Below are 18,100 nucleotides of genomic sequence, written 5' to 3'. Positions count from 1 at the left end.
GAGTGGCTCAGTCGGTTAAGCGTCCGACTTCGGTTCAGGTCATGATCCACAGTTCGTAGGTTCGAGCCCCACGGCAGGCTCTGTGCTGACAGCTCGGAGCCTGGAGCCTGCTTCGGATTCTGTGCCTCCCTCCCTCTCTGCCCCTCCCCTGCTCACACTCTGTCTCTTTCTCTCTCTCAAAAATAAACAAACATTAAAAAAAATTAAAGAAAAAAAAAACATTTAAAAGAAAGGCAGAGGGGCCATGGCTTGGCAGCCTCAGTTGCAAAGATACACAGTAAACAACCTTGTTTTCTGCTTCCCGGGTCCAGTGTAGCTCCAACTGTGAAGTGCTTCCTGTCCTCGGATTATCATGGGACCTACTAGATTCTTTTTTTTTTTTTTAAGTTTATTCATTTTGAGAGAGAGAGAGAGAGAGAGGGCGGGCGAGAGGGACAGCATGAGTGGGGGAGAGGCAGAGAGAGAGAATCCAAAGCAGGCTCCGCACTGTCAGCGCAGAGCCTGACACGGGGCCCGAACTCACGAGCTGTGAGATCATGACCTGAGCCAAAGTGAGAGGCTTAACCGATTGAGCCACCCAGGCGTCCCCCCTACTAGATTCTTTAAACGTATCGGTTTCTTGTGCTAACATGAGCGGGCCTCTGTTACCTGCAACCTCGAGAGCCCTAAGTGAGAGCGTAAGACATTATCTCTGAACCAGAATAATGACATGCTCTCAAGATACCACTTGTATGCTATTATGCTAAGCAATAATGGCATGTAGCAACAACACAGGCAAACTAACATCACTGTGAAAGCTGACTTTTGTACCAAGTATTTAAGTCTGTACCTTTAAAAGGATCTTACCACAGGATTTTCCATTTTATTTCCTGGTTTCTTAACAAAGAAAGAAGAGGAAAGGGTCACAATGGAAGGCACCTCCCAGAGGATAATAGGAACAGCTTTACAACACTAATTCCAGCATTCGCTACCACGAGTCTATAATTTACAGATGGCGAAGGTAGATATTAATGTGCTAAATAGGCAGCAAGGAGGCATGCTTCAATGTTCTGCACATTCGATCAGTGTTATGCAAGATGCACCCCACGTTTACACATTTATACAACCATCCAGTCAAAAATAAAAATGTCCCTACCCTTCTACATAAAAGTAGTTCCTGTGGTCTGTCTCAGGAGACCTAAGTATGGTATCATTGTTAGTTCATTAGAGCTGTGTAAGGCTGTGAAACACATGTGCATATGGAGGCATGTGTGTGCACGCCCAGGTCACGTGGGCTTCACATGTGACTGTGCTGAACTCGGGCAGGATCTTCACAGCTGAGAAAATCAAGAGTAGAGCTGTCATTAAAACCCGGAACCCCTGCTTCCTCTACATCAAGCTTCCTAAAACAAAACAGAAGGACAAAAATAATCAAGACTGAGACAGGATGTGAGAAGGCCAAAAAACCTGAGAAGTCTCATAGGATGTGAGAAGGCCAAAAGGCAATGAAAAAAATACCAGCTACTCGAGAAAGAGGAAGGGAGCAGTAAGACTTCGCTAAGAGTCCAAAGACACAGACACAACTTTCTTCCACTCTCTGACAGTTCCCAGGAATACTGGGACTGGCTGTGACACGTGGGCCCTTTGGCCCTTTGAGACCTTCTCATCATTAGAGAGACTCCGGGGCCTTTTTGCTAGAAAACCCAGAAAAACTTCTAGGCCTTTTGACCGCTGGTGCTCTGTGCTTTGTTCGTTCTCTCTCAGTCTTATTTTGAGCCAGAAAGAGCCTGTGCTCAGGTGTTCTGACACTCAGAGAATTGAGAGGAGGGCCCAGAGGGAATGAAACAGGAGGTGACTGTTAAGATTGGCTTTAGTCCACAGGGAGAAGAGACCTTCAGGTTTCCTTCTAGGTTGCCCAGTCCATTTCGCCACAGCAGGAAAGGCACCTGATTTAAGGCCAATACCCCAGTGAGGAATAAAGACCATACACACTGGGCTGGAAAAACCATTCGTATACAGAGATGACGAGTATAGCAGATGAGATATAGGAAGGACTCCAACCATACTGATACAGACGACGGAGCAGAGACTATGCTGTCAGATGTTCAGTTCATCCAGGAAGGTCATGAGTGATGGGCACTCACGCTGGACAAGATGAAACAGACAAATACAATGGATCTTGTAGAGACAAGGATCACTCACCGTATTTGTGACTGCATACTCATCTATAAATGTGATATGAGCTCAAATGTATAAAACAATGTTCTCACTGAGTTACAAAAATGGGTCATTTTTATTCTCTTTACCCCTGCCCTCCTTTTCTGAACTTCCTTCAATGAGCACTTTTTAGTATTTTGCGAATATGGCATTAGTCCTCTTAACTGACCCAACTGCGAACACGAGCTGGATGACCAAGAAAAACGCTCGATAACGTGGGAAGCCCTAAAGTAGAACTATTATTATAAACGTTAAGTTCGACTGCACGTTTGAATATACAATTACTCCCCCGCCAACCTTTCCATGGAAGGCCAAAGCCTCTTCGTTCCATATGGATCGGTTTTGGGCTCTAGGTCATCTTTCTCAGGTAAGTAACACCACATGTATCTATGAATTCCAACTCCTACTCCTTGAAAGTCTACTAAAGGTAAAGATACCTGTGAAGCAATGTGAGTTCAGGTTCCTTCTGCGATTTTTCCTCAGTGCTGCCCTGTAACCTAAGAGTTATCTGTTCCCTGTCACTTCATTACATTTTTAAGAGACTCTTCTTTATCAAGTCTTTCCGAAGCATTCAACTTGATTTTAATGGAGAGAAATCTTTTTTCTACTCGTATTTCTTCAGTTTACATAATATTTATATAAATTAGGGAGTCACAACAGGTGGAAAACTTATACCAATGGTTTGAGGACAAGTAAGTGGCCCTTAGTAAGCATCCACCTCACCAGGTGGAAGGAGCATAAGAGCATTCTACAGAGTATGCACGAGCATACTCAGCGTGCCGTGGGGACCAGGAGGCATGATTTGCGAAGGGAACGAAGGTGGCGGAAGAGTCGATTGTGTGAATGTAGCTTGACGTGTTTCTGCACTTTCAGAATCTGAAACCACGCTCCGCTGCTGACTTCCTTAAGGGAAGAGGCTGTCGAAAAATGCCAAATCTGGTTTAAAAGATAAAGTAGGAGCGGGGAACACGCAAGCCCTTCCTCCTGACCACGAGAGCGAACGTGTGCTGGGGGAAGCGGCCATGCGAGTGGCAGAAGGGCATGGAGGGTAGCGGGGGATGATTTTCCTAGGCACTGGCATCGCCAGGAATCCAGGCTCTAAGTCATGCCCACAAGCGGCAGAAATGATTAAATGAGGACACAGTAAGCTTTATTCACAGTACAGCAGTGGTGCCACTGGGTACAAAGTGGAGAAGGGCAGGAGAGAGAGTGGAGCCAGAGCTGTGAGTAAGCACGGGAGGGGGCAGGGAAGGGACCTATCTGGCCCACGGTCAGACCATGCCCACAAAGGACAAAGGAAGTGGAGCCGTGAGGTAGACCGGAGGCATAAACATCTACTTTCTGTCTTTCAAGTATCAACTGAACCGCTTTGCACATCTCTTCAGCTAGTTTTCAGTGCAAAACTTCTGTCCCTAGGAGTGATGCGAAAGCAGAGACGATCGGGGCGCCTGGGTGGCGCAGTCGGTTAAGCGTCCGACTTCAGCCAGGTCACGATCTCGCGGTCCGGGAGTTCGAGCCCCGCGTCAGGCTCTGGGCTGATGGCTCGGAGCCTGGAGCCTGTTTCCGATTCTGTGTCTCCCTCTCTCTCTGCCCCTCCCCCCCGTTCATGCTCTGTCTCTCTCTGTCCCAAAAATAAATAAACGTTGAAAAAAAAAAAATTTAAAAAAAAAAAAAAGAAAGCAGAGACGATCAATTCCAGCCGTTGAGAAATCTGCAGCGCAGTTAGAGGGACCAACGAAGTACGAGGAAGGCCGGGACCGGGGAGCATGGAACAGGCCAGGGAAGAGCAGCGCAGTCAGTAAGTGCCACGAACCCACAGGTTCTTTTCACCTGAAGAGTCCAGGGCAGCGGGCTCGTCCTCATCCTCTTACGAACTGACTCACGTTAGCGCCGCTTCCCCCCTCTGCTCTGAGAAGCGCTACCAGTTGCCTAGAAGTCTGTTACTTATCTAATTGTATTGATTCGCGGTTTAAATCTCTCTGAAAATTAATGAAAGACTGCCAAGAAACAATGAGATGATAAACATGAGTCTGTTTTCTACAAGTTGATCGTGAATAATGGCCAGCATATGCCAAAGTACAGATCACACTATAATGAACCCTGACGTACCCATTACTACATTCAGCGGTGTTCAACACACGTCAGTCTTTTCTGCTGCAATTTTGAAGCAAAACTCACATGTCATTTTCTATCACGTGCGATATTTCAAAGATACCTTTCTAGAAGCTAGGACTCTTTTAAAAAACATAATCACAACGTAATACCACATGTAAAAACAACAGTATTTCTTCAATGTCAAATATCCAATTGTCTTATACATGTCCTAAATGACTTTTATAAATATTTCACAGCTTACACCAGAAAGGAAAGTAAAAGGTGCCAATCTATTATATAATTGACGGTATAAACGAGAAGCCAAATGACTTGTACGAGACCCAAGGACTACTCCTGGGAAACGTGCCTACAGTCCCTGCCGGGTGAGAGCCCTGCTTTAGGAGCTCTCTCTAGATCAACTCATTTAACCCTATGACAAAGATGACTTACCAACAGCACCATTTTACAGATGAAGAAACTGAGGCCCGAAGAGATTAACTAACACGTTCAAGGGTGCCCAGCTAACCCAAATGTCCATCAACTGATGAATAAACAAAATGTAGTATATCCATCCACTGGACCATTACTCAGCTGTAAGACGGAATAAAGTACTGACCCACATGCGATGTGGACGAGCCTTGAAAACATTCTGCTCAGTGAAAGAAGCCAGACACAAAAGGCCGCATGTTGTGTGATGCCACTTACGAAAGTGTCCAGAATAGCAAGTCTATAGAGAGAAAGTAGACCCGTAGCTGCCTAGGGCTGGGTGGACGGAGACGATTGCCAATGGTCATGGAGTTTATTTCCGTGATGAAAATGTGAGGCTGACTGTGGTGATGAATTCACAACTCTGCACCTGTGCTAAAAACCACTGAATCGTGTGTATACTTTAAATAGGTCAATTGTACAGTATGAGAATTCTATCTCAATAAAGTGGGTTTTAAAATAGTAAATTATCAAAAGGATTAAAATTTGTCAAAACAAGGAATGTCTATTGACCATCTTATGGGCATATGCTAAATTCAATATGAGTCACAAAACCAATGTAAAACACAAATGCTTATAGTTCAAAAGAAAAGGCATATATTCAGTACATAATCAAGTTCCTGTGCTTTCTGGATTTGTGCCTTTTTCTCTACAAGCGGGCAACTATCTGAACCAGGCTTTCTGATTCGTAAAAGCCAGTGGGCTAGGGTCTGATGAACACAAGCCAGGACAAGACCGATCCTGCTCCCCTTCTACCCTGGGGCCTGCAGAGGTCATGATCAACCACAGGGTTATCTTGTGAGCGAGCAACCTATAGGATTCCTAGGGAGCTGAGGCTGGGCCTATATTCACCTTATAACTGACATCATTTGAATAAATGTGTCCTAAGTAAACAGAGGCCAGAACAGCTCAATGATCCTTGGGTGTGCTAAGGCCACCATGCCGGGGTCCCCCTCCCTGGGTTTAGCAACACCCAGGCTATGCAAACGGCACAGATCTTCCTTACCTATCGCTGCTAAAGGTCTGGTCAGCTCCTCCACTGCGGAGGCTGCACCTGTTAGGCCATCTACCTCGTCCCTCTAAGCTTAAACAGCAAAGGTCACTCTGTTTGAGGTGGGCTTGAGAGCCTGGCCAAGAAGACAAGGCCTTCTTCTGCCTCCCACTTAGCTACACAGTTTAGAAAAAGAGCAACTAAGCTCCTTGATGAAAAACGGGGAGGACTGTGGCCATGAAAACTTGTGTGTGTTTAGGGGAAAAAGAGGAGGGCCACAGTAGGAGATATAATCTTTGGGAAGGAGCAGTTTGGGGATCTGAGGCTGCACAGAGTAACCATAACATTGAAAAAAAATTGAAAAGGTCCAGGCAGGTGGGTCACTTAAAACAAGTAAGGCTTTGTGGAGGTAACATTTATCTTAAATGAACAACGAGGAAACTGCTGTTCAAATTACAAGTGCCTGGGTCCTAGGACGTATGGCTGCAGGGCTCCATTCTACCCTGAGGCTACTAGAAGGGTGTCTGGGTGGATGGCCAGTGAACCCATGAAGCTCACATGCCACACAGACGCCCGAACCTGGGGTGCACATCAAAAGGATGTTGAGATGTTACAAAGCTGTGAATTCAGCTGAATTTTATAACACGGATTTATATTTCCTGGAAGTTTCAGGTACTGGTAGCAATCCAAACTTAGAATGCTACTTAAGCTACGCAACAGTTCAGTGTTTAAGATAAAACTATACGTAAAACTCCAGTCAATGAGGTAGAAACTCCCATTTCGAACAGTGCTAATTATCCATCTTTTCCTGAACTGTCACATATTTGGCACAAGTGGCTTGGGCCCAGCCCGATGAATGAGCCAAGAACTTAGCACCATAACGCTAGGGTTGCCTCAATGAGACCACAATCCTATTTGAACTCCAATCACTAACACGATAGTGGTCTCCTTACCTTTCACTACGTCAGCCACATTACAGGTGGGATCGATACTTCCTATGTGTTTAGGATGAGCCGGATTAGTATCACCACCAAACAGAAGAGCTAAACAAACACAAAAGGGAAGGGAGAGATTAAAAGCAAAGCAGGCAACTGTAGGCTTACAAGCTGTAAAAGGATTGTCTTGTTTTTAAGAATCATTTTAGCATCCGCGCTGACTTAAAGCGACAGAACACATATAACGGTGGCTGATTGGCTCCACTGGACCACCGGGTGCTATGAGTGGGTCCGAAAGCAGTGACATGTGCCAGATGTCCAACCCTTTTCTCCCTGACCCAATGTGACATGGAGGAAAAAGTTATTTTCATCCTTAGCCAAGTTTATCCACCTTCTCCATACCACTCCAGACAGTGATTCCAACATTCACAACATATTTAGAAACCGCAGACTGCCCTGTCGGTGCAGGCTTGCAAAGTATCTTTGCTGTGAGCACCTCAAATGCCTCCGTAACAGAGATTGTTCTCCAGAGCAGTCTACACGAATAGTATCCATTCAAGTATTTTTTTTTTTGCTCATTTTTAAAAGTACGTTCAAACAGTTTCAAAACATACAACATCTGTGAAATTTTACTCCTGAATAAAAGCCAAAAGGAGCCCTCAAGAAAAAAGTCATCTAAATCTAAATGTTTATAGGTGTAGTTATAGGTGTAATCGGACAGAAATTGGGGATAACTTGGATTCCACAAAAGCGAATGCTTAAATAAAGCAGGGGAGGTTTTAAATTATGAAAAATGACAAATAAGGGCATTAGGCCAAAACCTATAGTTCCAACTGATCAAGTGGAAGAAAGAGGGGCACAACCTTGCTTAATCAATGACCCAAAAACATGTACATATACACGTACACAGACACAGTAGGTCACAAATCATGTAAGTAGTTTAAATCAATAGTAATTAGGTTGTTTTTTCATTTAAATTTCCTATAAATTGTTATACATTCCTATTTTTAAAAGATATTCATTTGGGACCAACCCACATGTATTAATTATTTAACATTCACTTATCCAAACAAATTAGTAAAGATGTTCTGCCTGTGTTCTGCTTCAGCAAAGAGGGTGATTTAGACCCTAGACATGGAGGTGCTTTTCGTAACAATTATGAAATCAGGCAAAGAAACAAGGCTGAAAACGAGCCCAAAAGTTTTTTGTGGCAAGAATTAGTTTTGTTTTTTTTTCTTATCTGCTTATCATCCTGGTGAGGGGACTAAAACTCTGCAAGAGATTATGGTTTCACAATTCACTTAATCTGATTTCAGTGATCACTGTGAAATTAAAGATCAATTGCCTCAGGCTGTCATAATGCCAATTTAATATTCCCAGGATCAATGTTTTTAAAACCAACAAGGAGACCACGTAACATCCCGAGTAAAACATCCTCTCAGAGCGTCCTCCCAGGGATACATCCAAGCAGTGCGATGCCTTCACTAGGAAGGTAATGGCAGAGGCTTAAAGGGCGAGCAGAGTTCCAGTCTCTAATATGAGCATCAAATTTCAAGGGTCTCTTTTAACAAAGAATGCTAAAGAATAGCTTTTTAACAGACAGGATTTACTTGGGAGAAACTAAACTAGAAATGAAATTTCTACATACAAAAATGCAGATCAGTACATTCTAAATCAAGCAACAGGAAAACACTGGGGAGAAATCACTCTGGGTACCCATTCAAAAGTGGACTGAAACCACAACTTACTGTGCTGGTTAATAAGCATGCGGAAAGAGATGCGGTTGGTATAGAACCGATCCAGAAAATACTGGATGTTACTGCTAATGAACGGATCAAACCCAAATTTCTCCTTGTATTCAATCACTCCTTGTGCCATTGTAGGAACCACATCATTGTGTCTATTTCTGACTTTAATCAGAACTTGCAGAAAGCTGTGTAGGAGGGAAACAAAAAGAGGTCAGTCTTTATATTTCATGGGCTGATGCATGAACTTCCTAGCTCTGTCTCTGGATTTTCTATGTGCTGATATTTTTTTAAGTAGAGACATAATCATTATAGGCTACAAGGAAATATTCATGAGAAACTAAACTATTACCCAAGTTTTTGCGTGAAACTTTCTATCGAAATTCTTTCAAAGACATAAAAAGTAAGAGGTTCTAGTTAAAAAAAAATGCTCAAAGATCTTTTTAGTAACCCAGTGACTTTCTGGAAAAGCAATCACATATAATACAGGTTCTATAAATTTTTGGTGAATAATTGCAGAACATATTAATATTTCTTCTGACAACATGAGGACAGTCTCCCCATATCTCCAAGGATTTATTATAAAGTCTCAAAGCAACAGCTTCCATGAATAAACAACGTGAAATTTCTTAAGAGTAAAATTTTGAAATGAATTTCTCATAGCAGTAAAACAGAGCGACAAAATATAGATAGAACAAAGGCAATTAAAACAAACCTACAAGTATTATGGTATATTACTATAAAGATACAGAGGGTAAAATATGTACTAAGAGTGGTAACTAAGAAGAGAAAGACAAGTCAATGGAACCAAATAAAAAGCTTGGAAAAAGGCACAAGGGCAAGTAAGTCTGTGTACATAAAAACTTAGCATATTTATAAAGTGGTGTTCCAAGTCGATAGGGAAACAATCAAATTAGTTGGGACAGCTGGCTAACAATTTAAGTCACATCCCAATTTCAAGCCTTAAGCCAAAAATTTAGTTAAAAGATTTAAATGTGAAAGAATGAAACCACAGAAAAAATAAAAGAAAATCAGGTAAATAAGTATATAGTATACCTTGGGGTAAGGAAGGCTGGTCCAAGATGAACACCATAGGTAGAAACCATGAAGAAATAAATGATAGTGCTATCTAGAGTTTCAGCAATTCTATAGGGATACACATTACAAAGGCCAAAAAAAAAAAAAAAAAAAAAAACCAGGGAAAACTACATTTACAAGAGCTACTGCTATCCTTAATAAAGGAAAAGATGAGCACCCCAACAGAAAATGAGGCAAGGGATCTGGTGTCAATGGGAAATTTACCACAGAGAAAATGCAAATGCCAGTAACTTCTCCTTCAAAACAGTAACAGAAAGGCAAAACAACACAATAAATACTATCCTCCGCTTATCAAACTGGTGAATAACAACCAGTGTCATCTAATGTTTGTTTATTTTTGACAGAGAGAGACAGAGCATAAGCGGGGGAGGGGCAGAGAGAGAGACACACACACAGAATCCGAAGCAGGCTCCAGGCTAGGAGCTGTCATCACAGAGCCCAATGCGGGGCTCAAACTCACGGAGCGCGAGATCATGACCTGAGACGAAGTCGGATGCTCAACCGACTGAGCCACCCGGGCGCCCCAATAACCAGTGTCATCTAGAGCAAGGAAGCATAACTGATGCATTTCTAGGGGCAATTTAACAGCATATATCAGAAGACCAAAGAGAGTCATTCCACTCTCAGGAACTGATCCCAGGAAAGTAACAGGACAAGGCCAACAGCTGTATTTAAGAGCTATTTTTTAGAGCCCTGTTTAGAGTAGCAAGAAAAATACAAACCATTCTAAAACTCAATGACAGGAGGTCAAATCACATGACTTACCTGTAGATGGATCATTTTGAAACCATTAATAATGGTATAGAGATCTATAATGCCCACAGTTATTTTTGTAAAACATTGTGCACATATAAAAATATGGATGCCTAGGAAAAAGTATGGAAGGAAAATGTTAACAGTGGTGGTCTCCTGATAATGGAAATTTGGAGTGACTTTCTTTTTACTTATCTGAATAGTCTCATGTTTCTCAGTGATGAAATACTTCTGTAACCAATACATACATACAAAGACATCAAAGATGAATAAATCAACCATGAAACTGAAAGGTCATAATTATCCAGAAGACATTTCAAAACGGACAGTTTGTCCTCTACGTAACGTTCTTTCCAACCTATTTAGAAATTAAATATCACTAAAGCTTAAGATTTCATTATAGTAGAGAAACACCTCACCTGACTGGAAGGAAAGAGACTTTCCTCAAGGGCTCAATTCTCAGAAGCTTCCCCAGTCTTCCTGGGCTCTTCTTAACTTTATCATCATGGGAAGTAACCTTGTGCTCTAAGCCGCTTTCACTTTACTTAAATGATCTCCCTGCCCGGGACTCCTGTATAACCTCTCCCAGACTGGAAAAGGCTACCACCATGAGTAAAGCCACTCGCTCACCTTCCTTTCCTTCCTTTGCCAGGAGCAGCGGGCTTCTGAAAACCCAACTATCTTAACTAGCTGTGTGAACCAGGGCAGGCCATCAAAACTCACTAAGGGAGACTGATTATCATTATGATCTCACACACACTGGATCCAGCACTTGGCAGTTTCCAAAGTGGGCTCATGTCCGTAAGTTGCATCTGACCGATAACCTGTTCCAGAAATTGAGACAGGATTCCGGGAAACATACAGCCGCAATATTATATACTTCCACCAATCTATACCCTACAATTTGAAGCTAGAGAAGTCATCCTAATGGCATCAAGACAAACTGTTACTAGCTAATGACTTCTGAGAAAATGAAGCTCCTAGATTCAATTCATTTAATTTTAATACCTTAAATGGCAGCAATGGCTTCTAGCACTGAAAACACTGCATCTGGAGCTCTAATCCAATGTCTCCCCTCCACAAGTCACAAATCCATCAACAAAACACCTAGCAAAGTATAAAACAGGTCAGGATTCTTCTTCCTTAAATTTTAACTTACAACTAAACTGGAGCTAGCTACTCAAGGCTCAAACTGGCGGCTCAGGCACTACGGAACATTGTAAAGAACAATGTACTAAGGAAATGGAACAATGACTTATGGATCCAAGTTCTGCTACTAGCAAATGTTACCACGTGGGGCAAGTCAGTTCACTTCTCTGACTTCAGTTCCCTGAGCTGTACATTGAAAGGGCTGGGTTCAATGCCTCAAGCTAAGGTTGCTTGCATAACGCAAAGTTTCTTGGTTCTTTTTCCGGAATGCCTATATAAGGCATTTGGTGTCACAACTATGTGGACCAGGCTTCTACGTAGAAATTCTTCAGGACAACAGGCCTGCCCTGCGTATTCGCTCGTGTGTACGCGAAACAGGAGGAAAGTGATGTGAAGGGGATACTTAATTTCTCTTGGGGGTAAAAAAGGAAACCACACTCAGAGCTGGGGTTAGTGTTTTTCAGTTAAATGAAAATGAAAAAACAGAAACATTTTCCATCAGCAAGAGAATTTGAGAATTCAGCAGTCTTCATGTGTAATAGCAACAAGAGAATTCAGGTCATTATATTAAAAGCACACTCATTTATGCTGCTCCAAAATAAAAGCATTACAGTTTTTCTGAGCTCAAATGTTATATCGCCTTGAAAATTAAAAAAAAAAAAAACAACATCTGTAAAGGACTGAATAGATAAATTCATGTCTATATAGAGGCCACTGCATTCTTTAAACCACCACTAGGTGGAACATTTACTGCGATATTTACAGTGAGGGGCCTGCGCCAGTTCACCATGAGTAAAAGTAGTAAGAACTAGACCGTGAAACAATGTTGAAGTCATTATTCCTTTTGTGCTACGTTAAATTCTTAACTCAAATTATTAAAAAATGTGTCGTCAAGTTGTTACCCATTAACAAACCTAGTGCTTTTGTCCAAATTAAACTTAGTTCTTAATGCCACGAGTTCCATTTACCAACACATTTTTTAACGTAGAAGTTTGTACTTTCAGGTAAGTTTGGTACCATACTTACTTATCCAAGACCTGTGGATCCTCAGGGCTCTTATTCTCGTATTCTAGGAGTTCAAGAAAGCTCTGCATATACCTAAAAAAGATGAGTTACTGTGTTAATTGCCTACTGTGTTCATTGCCATCCATTCCTCCTTTCCCACGTCCTAACAGCAGCCCAAATTTTCACTCAGGTATCTCCCCTATCTCTTCCTCCCCCCCCCATGTAGCCCAGGTGCTGCAGGGGAAGCTGATGCCATGCAAAGCTCCTGGGTGGCCTGATTTTTCTCTGGGTAATGGTATTTTTCTCGTCACTAATGACTAACTAGTCCAACAGGCATTCCCCTGAACACAGGGACTGGCTCAGGAATGGTCATACCGCCCCAATTCAGGCCAGTGAAAGAGAAGACATGGTCGAGGACTTTGGGAAAGAAATTACTTCGCTCTGCTTTTTGTACAGTGTGCCATGTGGGTATGGAGCCTGGAGATGTTGTAGCTATTCTGTCACCAGGAGGAAACCCAGCCTGAAAATAAAGCTAATGCCATGGAAAGCAGGGCCTAGATAACCTCATGAATCTCTGAATTGAACCAACACCAAAAGCTCATCCTTCTGGCTACAGGAGCCAATTTATTGTTTCGTTGGGTTTTCTGCTATTCACAAACATATTCTAACTGGTACACCAAATCTACAGTTTGATTAGCCAAAAAGTACATATCCACTGTTAAGAAACACTATGTGACACTAAAGCACACGCTACGAACTTGGAAACTACAAATAAATGTTCCTTCTCAGAGTTAAACCAATCTCATCAATACTGCATTGGAGGAGAAGGAATGCCTCTCTGGTCCTCAGAAGCAGCTTCTGGATTAAAAATAGCTACATATCTCAATCAGGGTCAGTACAGGAAATAATGTGTCCAAAATAAATATCTGGAGAACAGAGAAAAATGGGATTGAGAGAGGCACATTACTGGAGCAGCTGTATCCAGACAGAACCTGCTGGATCTGGAGGGGATTCAGAGATGCCAATTACTCAGACGTGCGCCATCTCTGCTTTGGATCTGAACATGCCCGGAAAGAATTATCCCTGAATATAATTATTTCGAACAATTAATTACCACTAATCCTACTAACCAGCTTTGGAGAGAGGATGAGGTACTCCAACAACAAAAACTGACTGTGGAGCACATAAATACATCAACAGGAATAATATTTTATTAATCGGCCTCACTTGAACTTTGTAACAATGCATGACACTGAAAGTATGCTCACCTCCAGATATATTTTTTAAAAGCCTCTGGGCACATCAGGCTATGAGTTAGGTACTGTTGAAATCTTCAAGTCAAACCTCTCGGAAAGGCCAAAGTCAGCCATACGCAATAAGGCCCTCTATCTAACACGCCCGCAGAATTCTAGGGAGGTAACCCATCCTTTCCAAAGGGGTAGTTCATCTAAAGAGCCAAGTCATGAACAGAGAGGAGCCAAAGATCACGTGGAGCTGCCCAGCCCGCAAGTCAAGAGAACAAGGAGAACACGCTCTAGCGAGGTGGGCTTCACAGCCTGTTGTAAGTAAGAGTCACTATTAAGAGGAAAAGGAAACAACAGCTAAGCACAATGTGTGATCCTAAACTAGATTTCTAAATTGGGGCGGGGGGGGGTGGTTACTTAAAACAAAAAGAGCACTGTTAGGCCAACTCATGAAATGGGAACAAGTTGTCCCATATTAGAAAATATCACTGGCCTGGGGCACCTGGGTGGCTCAGTCGGTTAAGCATCTGACTTCAGCTCAGGTCATGATCTCACGGTTCATGAGTCCAAGCCTTGCTTCGGGCTCTCTGCTGTCAGCACAGAGCCCACTTCAGATCCTCTGTCTCCCTCTCCCTCTCCCTCTCCCTCTCCCTCTCTCTCTCTCTCTCAAAAATAAACATTAAAAAAAGAAAATATTACTGCGTCAATGTTAAGTTCCCAAATTTGATAACCATACTATGGATTTCTAAGAGTTGTTCTGAAAGAGATATATACTAAAGCATTTAGGGGTAGAGGGACATGATGTCTACCGTTAACCCAAATGGTTTAGGGAAAAAAATAATGTGTATCATATATGTTCCACATGTGTGATATACCATAAACTATACACGTATATAAATACGTGCATAGAGAGAGAATGAATATGAGAAGAGCAGAAGAAATGCTGCCAGATGTTAACAATTAGTGAATCCGGGCGAAGGTACATGGGAATTCTTGCTACTAGTCTTGCAAACCTTTCTGTTACATTGGGAATTATTTCAAAATTGAATTTAAAAACAAAGTTAAAAATGACATGCATAAGTTTGGAATGGCTATGGAAGACAAATATGAGACAAAAAAAAGAGCTGACCCGGTCATCTGAGTCTATACTTTGCCAGCAAATCACTTTGAAGCCCGTGAAGTAACTTTTACATAAGCAATAGGTTTGACTGTCAGCCTCCACCACCAGGCCCAGGGGACTTGACGGTCATTTAGCCAACCTACAATCCCCACGACAATGACCCTGATAGTGAATTCACATTTTCTGGAGAAAATTTTCTGATGATGGTCTCGAAGCAATCAAGAAGCCTCACGCAAACAAACACTCATCGATCCGGAAATGAGCTACGCATCTGGGGTGGAAAGCAACCTACTTTGAGAGCCAAGTCACCGTGGCCAGCTCTCTGATCCGCCCCAGACCCCAGGGCCCCCAAGCCTGCCACAGCGAGGAGCCGCTGCTTGTCTGGAACGGAGACTGGTGCCCACCCAATATACTGCTTCTCAGACAATTCAAGCTTAGCCCTAAGAACAGATTATAATTAATATTACTGAGGAATCACGGCTGAATGTCCATTCTCCTTCGGTAGCCTGGCTGCCATTAACCCTTTAAATGCCAAATAATTAATAGCTCCGTTCACCTTCTATCTGTCCCCATCATTCCCTTCCCCTAAAATGCTGTCCCTGCCCCCTCCACCCATCTACCCAGGGGCAGTGCAAAGCCACAGCAGCCTCTTCACCCCCCCACCCCCCCCAACACCCTCTGTGCGCTTCCTCTGTACTGGCTTGAGAACACTTTTTTATCTGGCCTCCCTAACTCTTCCAGCTTTCTTGGTGACTTCTACCTTGCTTTTTATAATACACAGGAGACATGCCAGTGTTTCTTGACCATACGCAGATGCCTTTCTGAAAATACACCACCTGCTCTTACACCCTACCACTCGCCAACCTCACCCTGCTCACCTAGTGACTGGTTTGGTGACACATTTGACTGTCCCAATTCAGTAACCATGCCTGAAGCGTCAGAGCTGTACCCGATCAAACTTGATGTCACACTTTGCTCAGATTTTTTCTATTTTTCACAAGGCAAAGGAAGCACATTAGGTACTGATATTTTTACAATCCAAGGTTCCCCTTTAAACAACTTCATTTTCTCGAAAAGAAATACTGCCTCCAAGAAACTCCTTTAACAGGAAAACAAAAGGAGCAAGGCTGAGACTTGATCAAAGTGGCAACATTCCCTTACCCAAAGGATGGCAGACCAGTGCCCAGAGGTCACAGCATTGTTATTCCTGTATATTTTTCTGTACCAATTTTTGTTCCGATGGGCAATTACACTTATAACCAGAAAAATAAAATTTGAGAAGTCAAGAAAGCAGTTAGTACAAGTGAGAAGTATTTTCATTAAGACAATTTTAAACTGTCACAAAAACAAACGAACAAACACGTATAACTGCTTGGAAAACTCAGCTATCCCAAATGACTCATTCCCACACTGACATACGTGTAGTTTTAGGGAGAATAGTCTCAATGCCAAGTGTCCAGAGCATCATGGAAAGACCCATCTAAAGCCACATTATTTACTCACCAACTCTGTACCAACCCCACCGAAGGGCGGTTAAGCAAGTTATCCGGCAGAAGATTAACTTCTCTCATTGTGTTAGCCAGTCGTACAGGAAGCTCCTTTCGTAGAAACATATATGAAGTCTTCTCACACGCATTATCTCTCCCTGTTAAGAGATAATAAATGTTCCATGATTTTATAATCTAACAGATGCAATAACAGAGTGCTCTCGTGACAGCACAGTTACTGCTTAGAAAGAGAAAATTACACAATCCTAGGGTCTCCAGCTAAATGTTTATCCTCTGAAATGGCAAGCTGAAGAAAATTTAATTAGAATAGAAAAAGAACATTTATTCCAAGAGGCAACCTTGAAAGCAGGTTTTTTTTTCCTTAACACAAATACATTGCTAGGGTTACCAGCAGTGATATAAAAGTGACCTGGGATATAATCTGAACTTGTTTTCAAATAAACACTGTAGGAAAGCTGCCAAGTACAAAAGCAGGAGAACATGCAAATCCACTCCTGTTTACAGGGGTTTCCAGAATGCAACAGATCCACTCATTCCACAAATATTCACCTACTGCATGTTGACTCATTCCTAAGGTTTTCTTCAAACGTGTTTCTCCAGGTATCAGAGCTTTGTCACTCTGGGAAGTGGCCACAGACCTACTCTGATCGGGACACAGGGCTCAGGACGTGCCAGAGAAACCAGCTCACAGGTGTACTCAGAAGCAGAGTGACCTACTATGGCAAGTCCGAGAGGGTACGACACGGTGTCGACCACAAAGACAGAGGTCAGAGAGTCTTCTGTCGGTCACCCTGAGCTGGTGGTGCATAAAATTTATGTAACTAGGGCAGAGAGAGAGAAAAGGTACCCAGCCAGCAGAATGAGGAAACATGAACCACTTCCCCAGCTGCTCTGTGACCAGAGTGGTTCCACGTAGGTTTTGCCCCCCACTCCCCAGGTCCTGCTGTAAGCCTGGATGATGGTTGGGGGATGGGGTTCATGATAGAAAGGACATGAGCTTTGGGGACAGAAATGTGCCTCAGCCCCAACTCCTCCATTTTGGGGGTAGGAAACCTTGGGTAAGCTTCTTAATCACTCTAAATCTCAGCTGCCTTAACCTGTAAAATGGGGATGAAAATTCAGTTTCTGTAAAGACTAAATGTGATAATGTGTATGGAGCCTGACACAGAGCAGGTGAGCCATAAACATTAGTCCTTCTTCTACTCTCCATGATACTTATGGGTCCATCCCAACTCCTTCACATCCCACAGGCCTTCCTGATGCTCCATACTGCCGGGAGGATGTTCAGAGATGGGCAACCTTGAGACCAGGCTCAGAGAGAAACAAGCAAGGCTCAAGCAACAATCTTATTTTTTTTCTTTCCTTTATTCTTTTTTTTTTAATATAATTTATTGTCAAGTTAGCTAACGTACAGTGTATACAGCGTGCTCTTGGTTTTGGAGGTAGATTCTGGTGATTCATCACTTACAACACCCAGTGCTCATTCCAACAAGTGCCCTCCTCAATGCCCATCGCCCCTTTTCCCTTCTCCTCCACCCTCCTCCAACTCTTCCCATTCCTCCAAACATGATACAGGCCACAAATCAGAGATCCAGAAGTAAATCTGATTTGCTAACACTTGCAGCCAAGTTCTGGTTTATTCCTTTCCTCTTCCTGCTGAATAAGACTAGAAATAAAGAATCTACTTTTGAAAGTCATCTGCAGAACCTTTCTTTCTCCTACTGACCCCTGAGCCCCATTCTCCATTTTAAAAAAAGTTAGAGATTAGTCTTAAAC

The 18,100-nt window shown here is 42.7% G+C and overlaps 1 protein-coding gene across 2 annotated transcripts in view; it reads right to left on the bottom strand.

The window, feature by feature from the left end:
* Positions 1–18,100, bottom strand: part of PDK3 (pyruvate dehydrogenase kinase 3) — a 69,217-nt gene that overhangs the window by 30,201 nt on the left and 20,916 nt on the right. For both annotated transcript variants that reach the window (XM_047843667.1, XM_047843666.1), the window contains exons 2-5: positions 16,320–16,461; positions 12,474–12,545; positions 8,451–8,635; positions 6,721–6,810 (exon numbers count right to left, since the gene is read on the bottom strand). In XM_047843667.1, the coding sequence (XP_047699623.1) occupies positions 6,721–6,810; positions 8,451–8,635; positions 12,474–12,545; positions 16,320–16,461 (489 nt within the window). The remainder of the gene's footprint in view (positions 1–6,720; positions 6,811–8,450; positions 8,636–12,473; positions 12,546–16,319; positions 16,462–18,100) is intronic.

The sequence above is a fragment of the Prionailurus viverrinus genome, chromosome X (assembly GCF_022837055.1).
Source record: "Prionailurus viverrinus isolate Anna chromosome X, UM_Priviv_1.0, whole genome shotgun sequence".
In the NCBI taxonomy this organism is placed as follows: Eukaryota; Metazoa; Chordata; class Mammalia; order Carnivora; family Felidae; genus Prionailurus; species Prionailurus viverrinus.
This window is presented reverse-complemented; position numbering and strand designations above follow the sequence as displayed.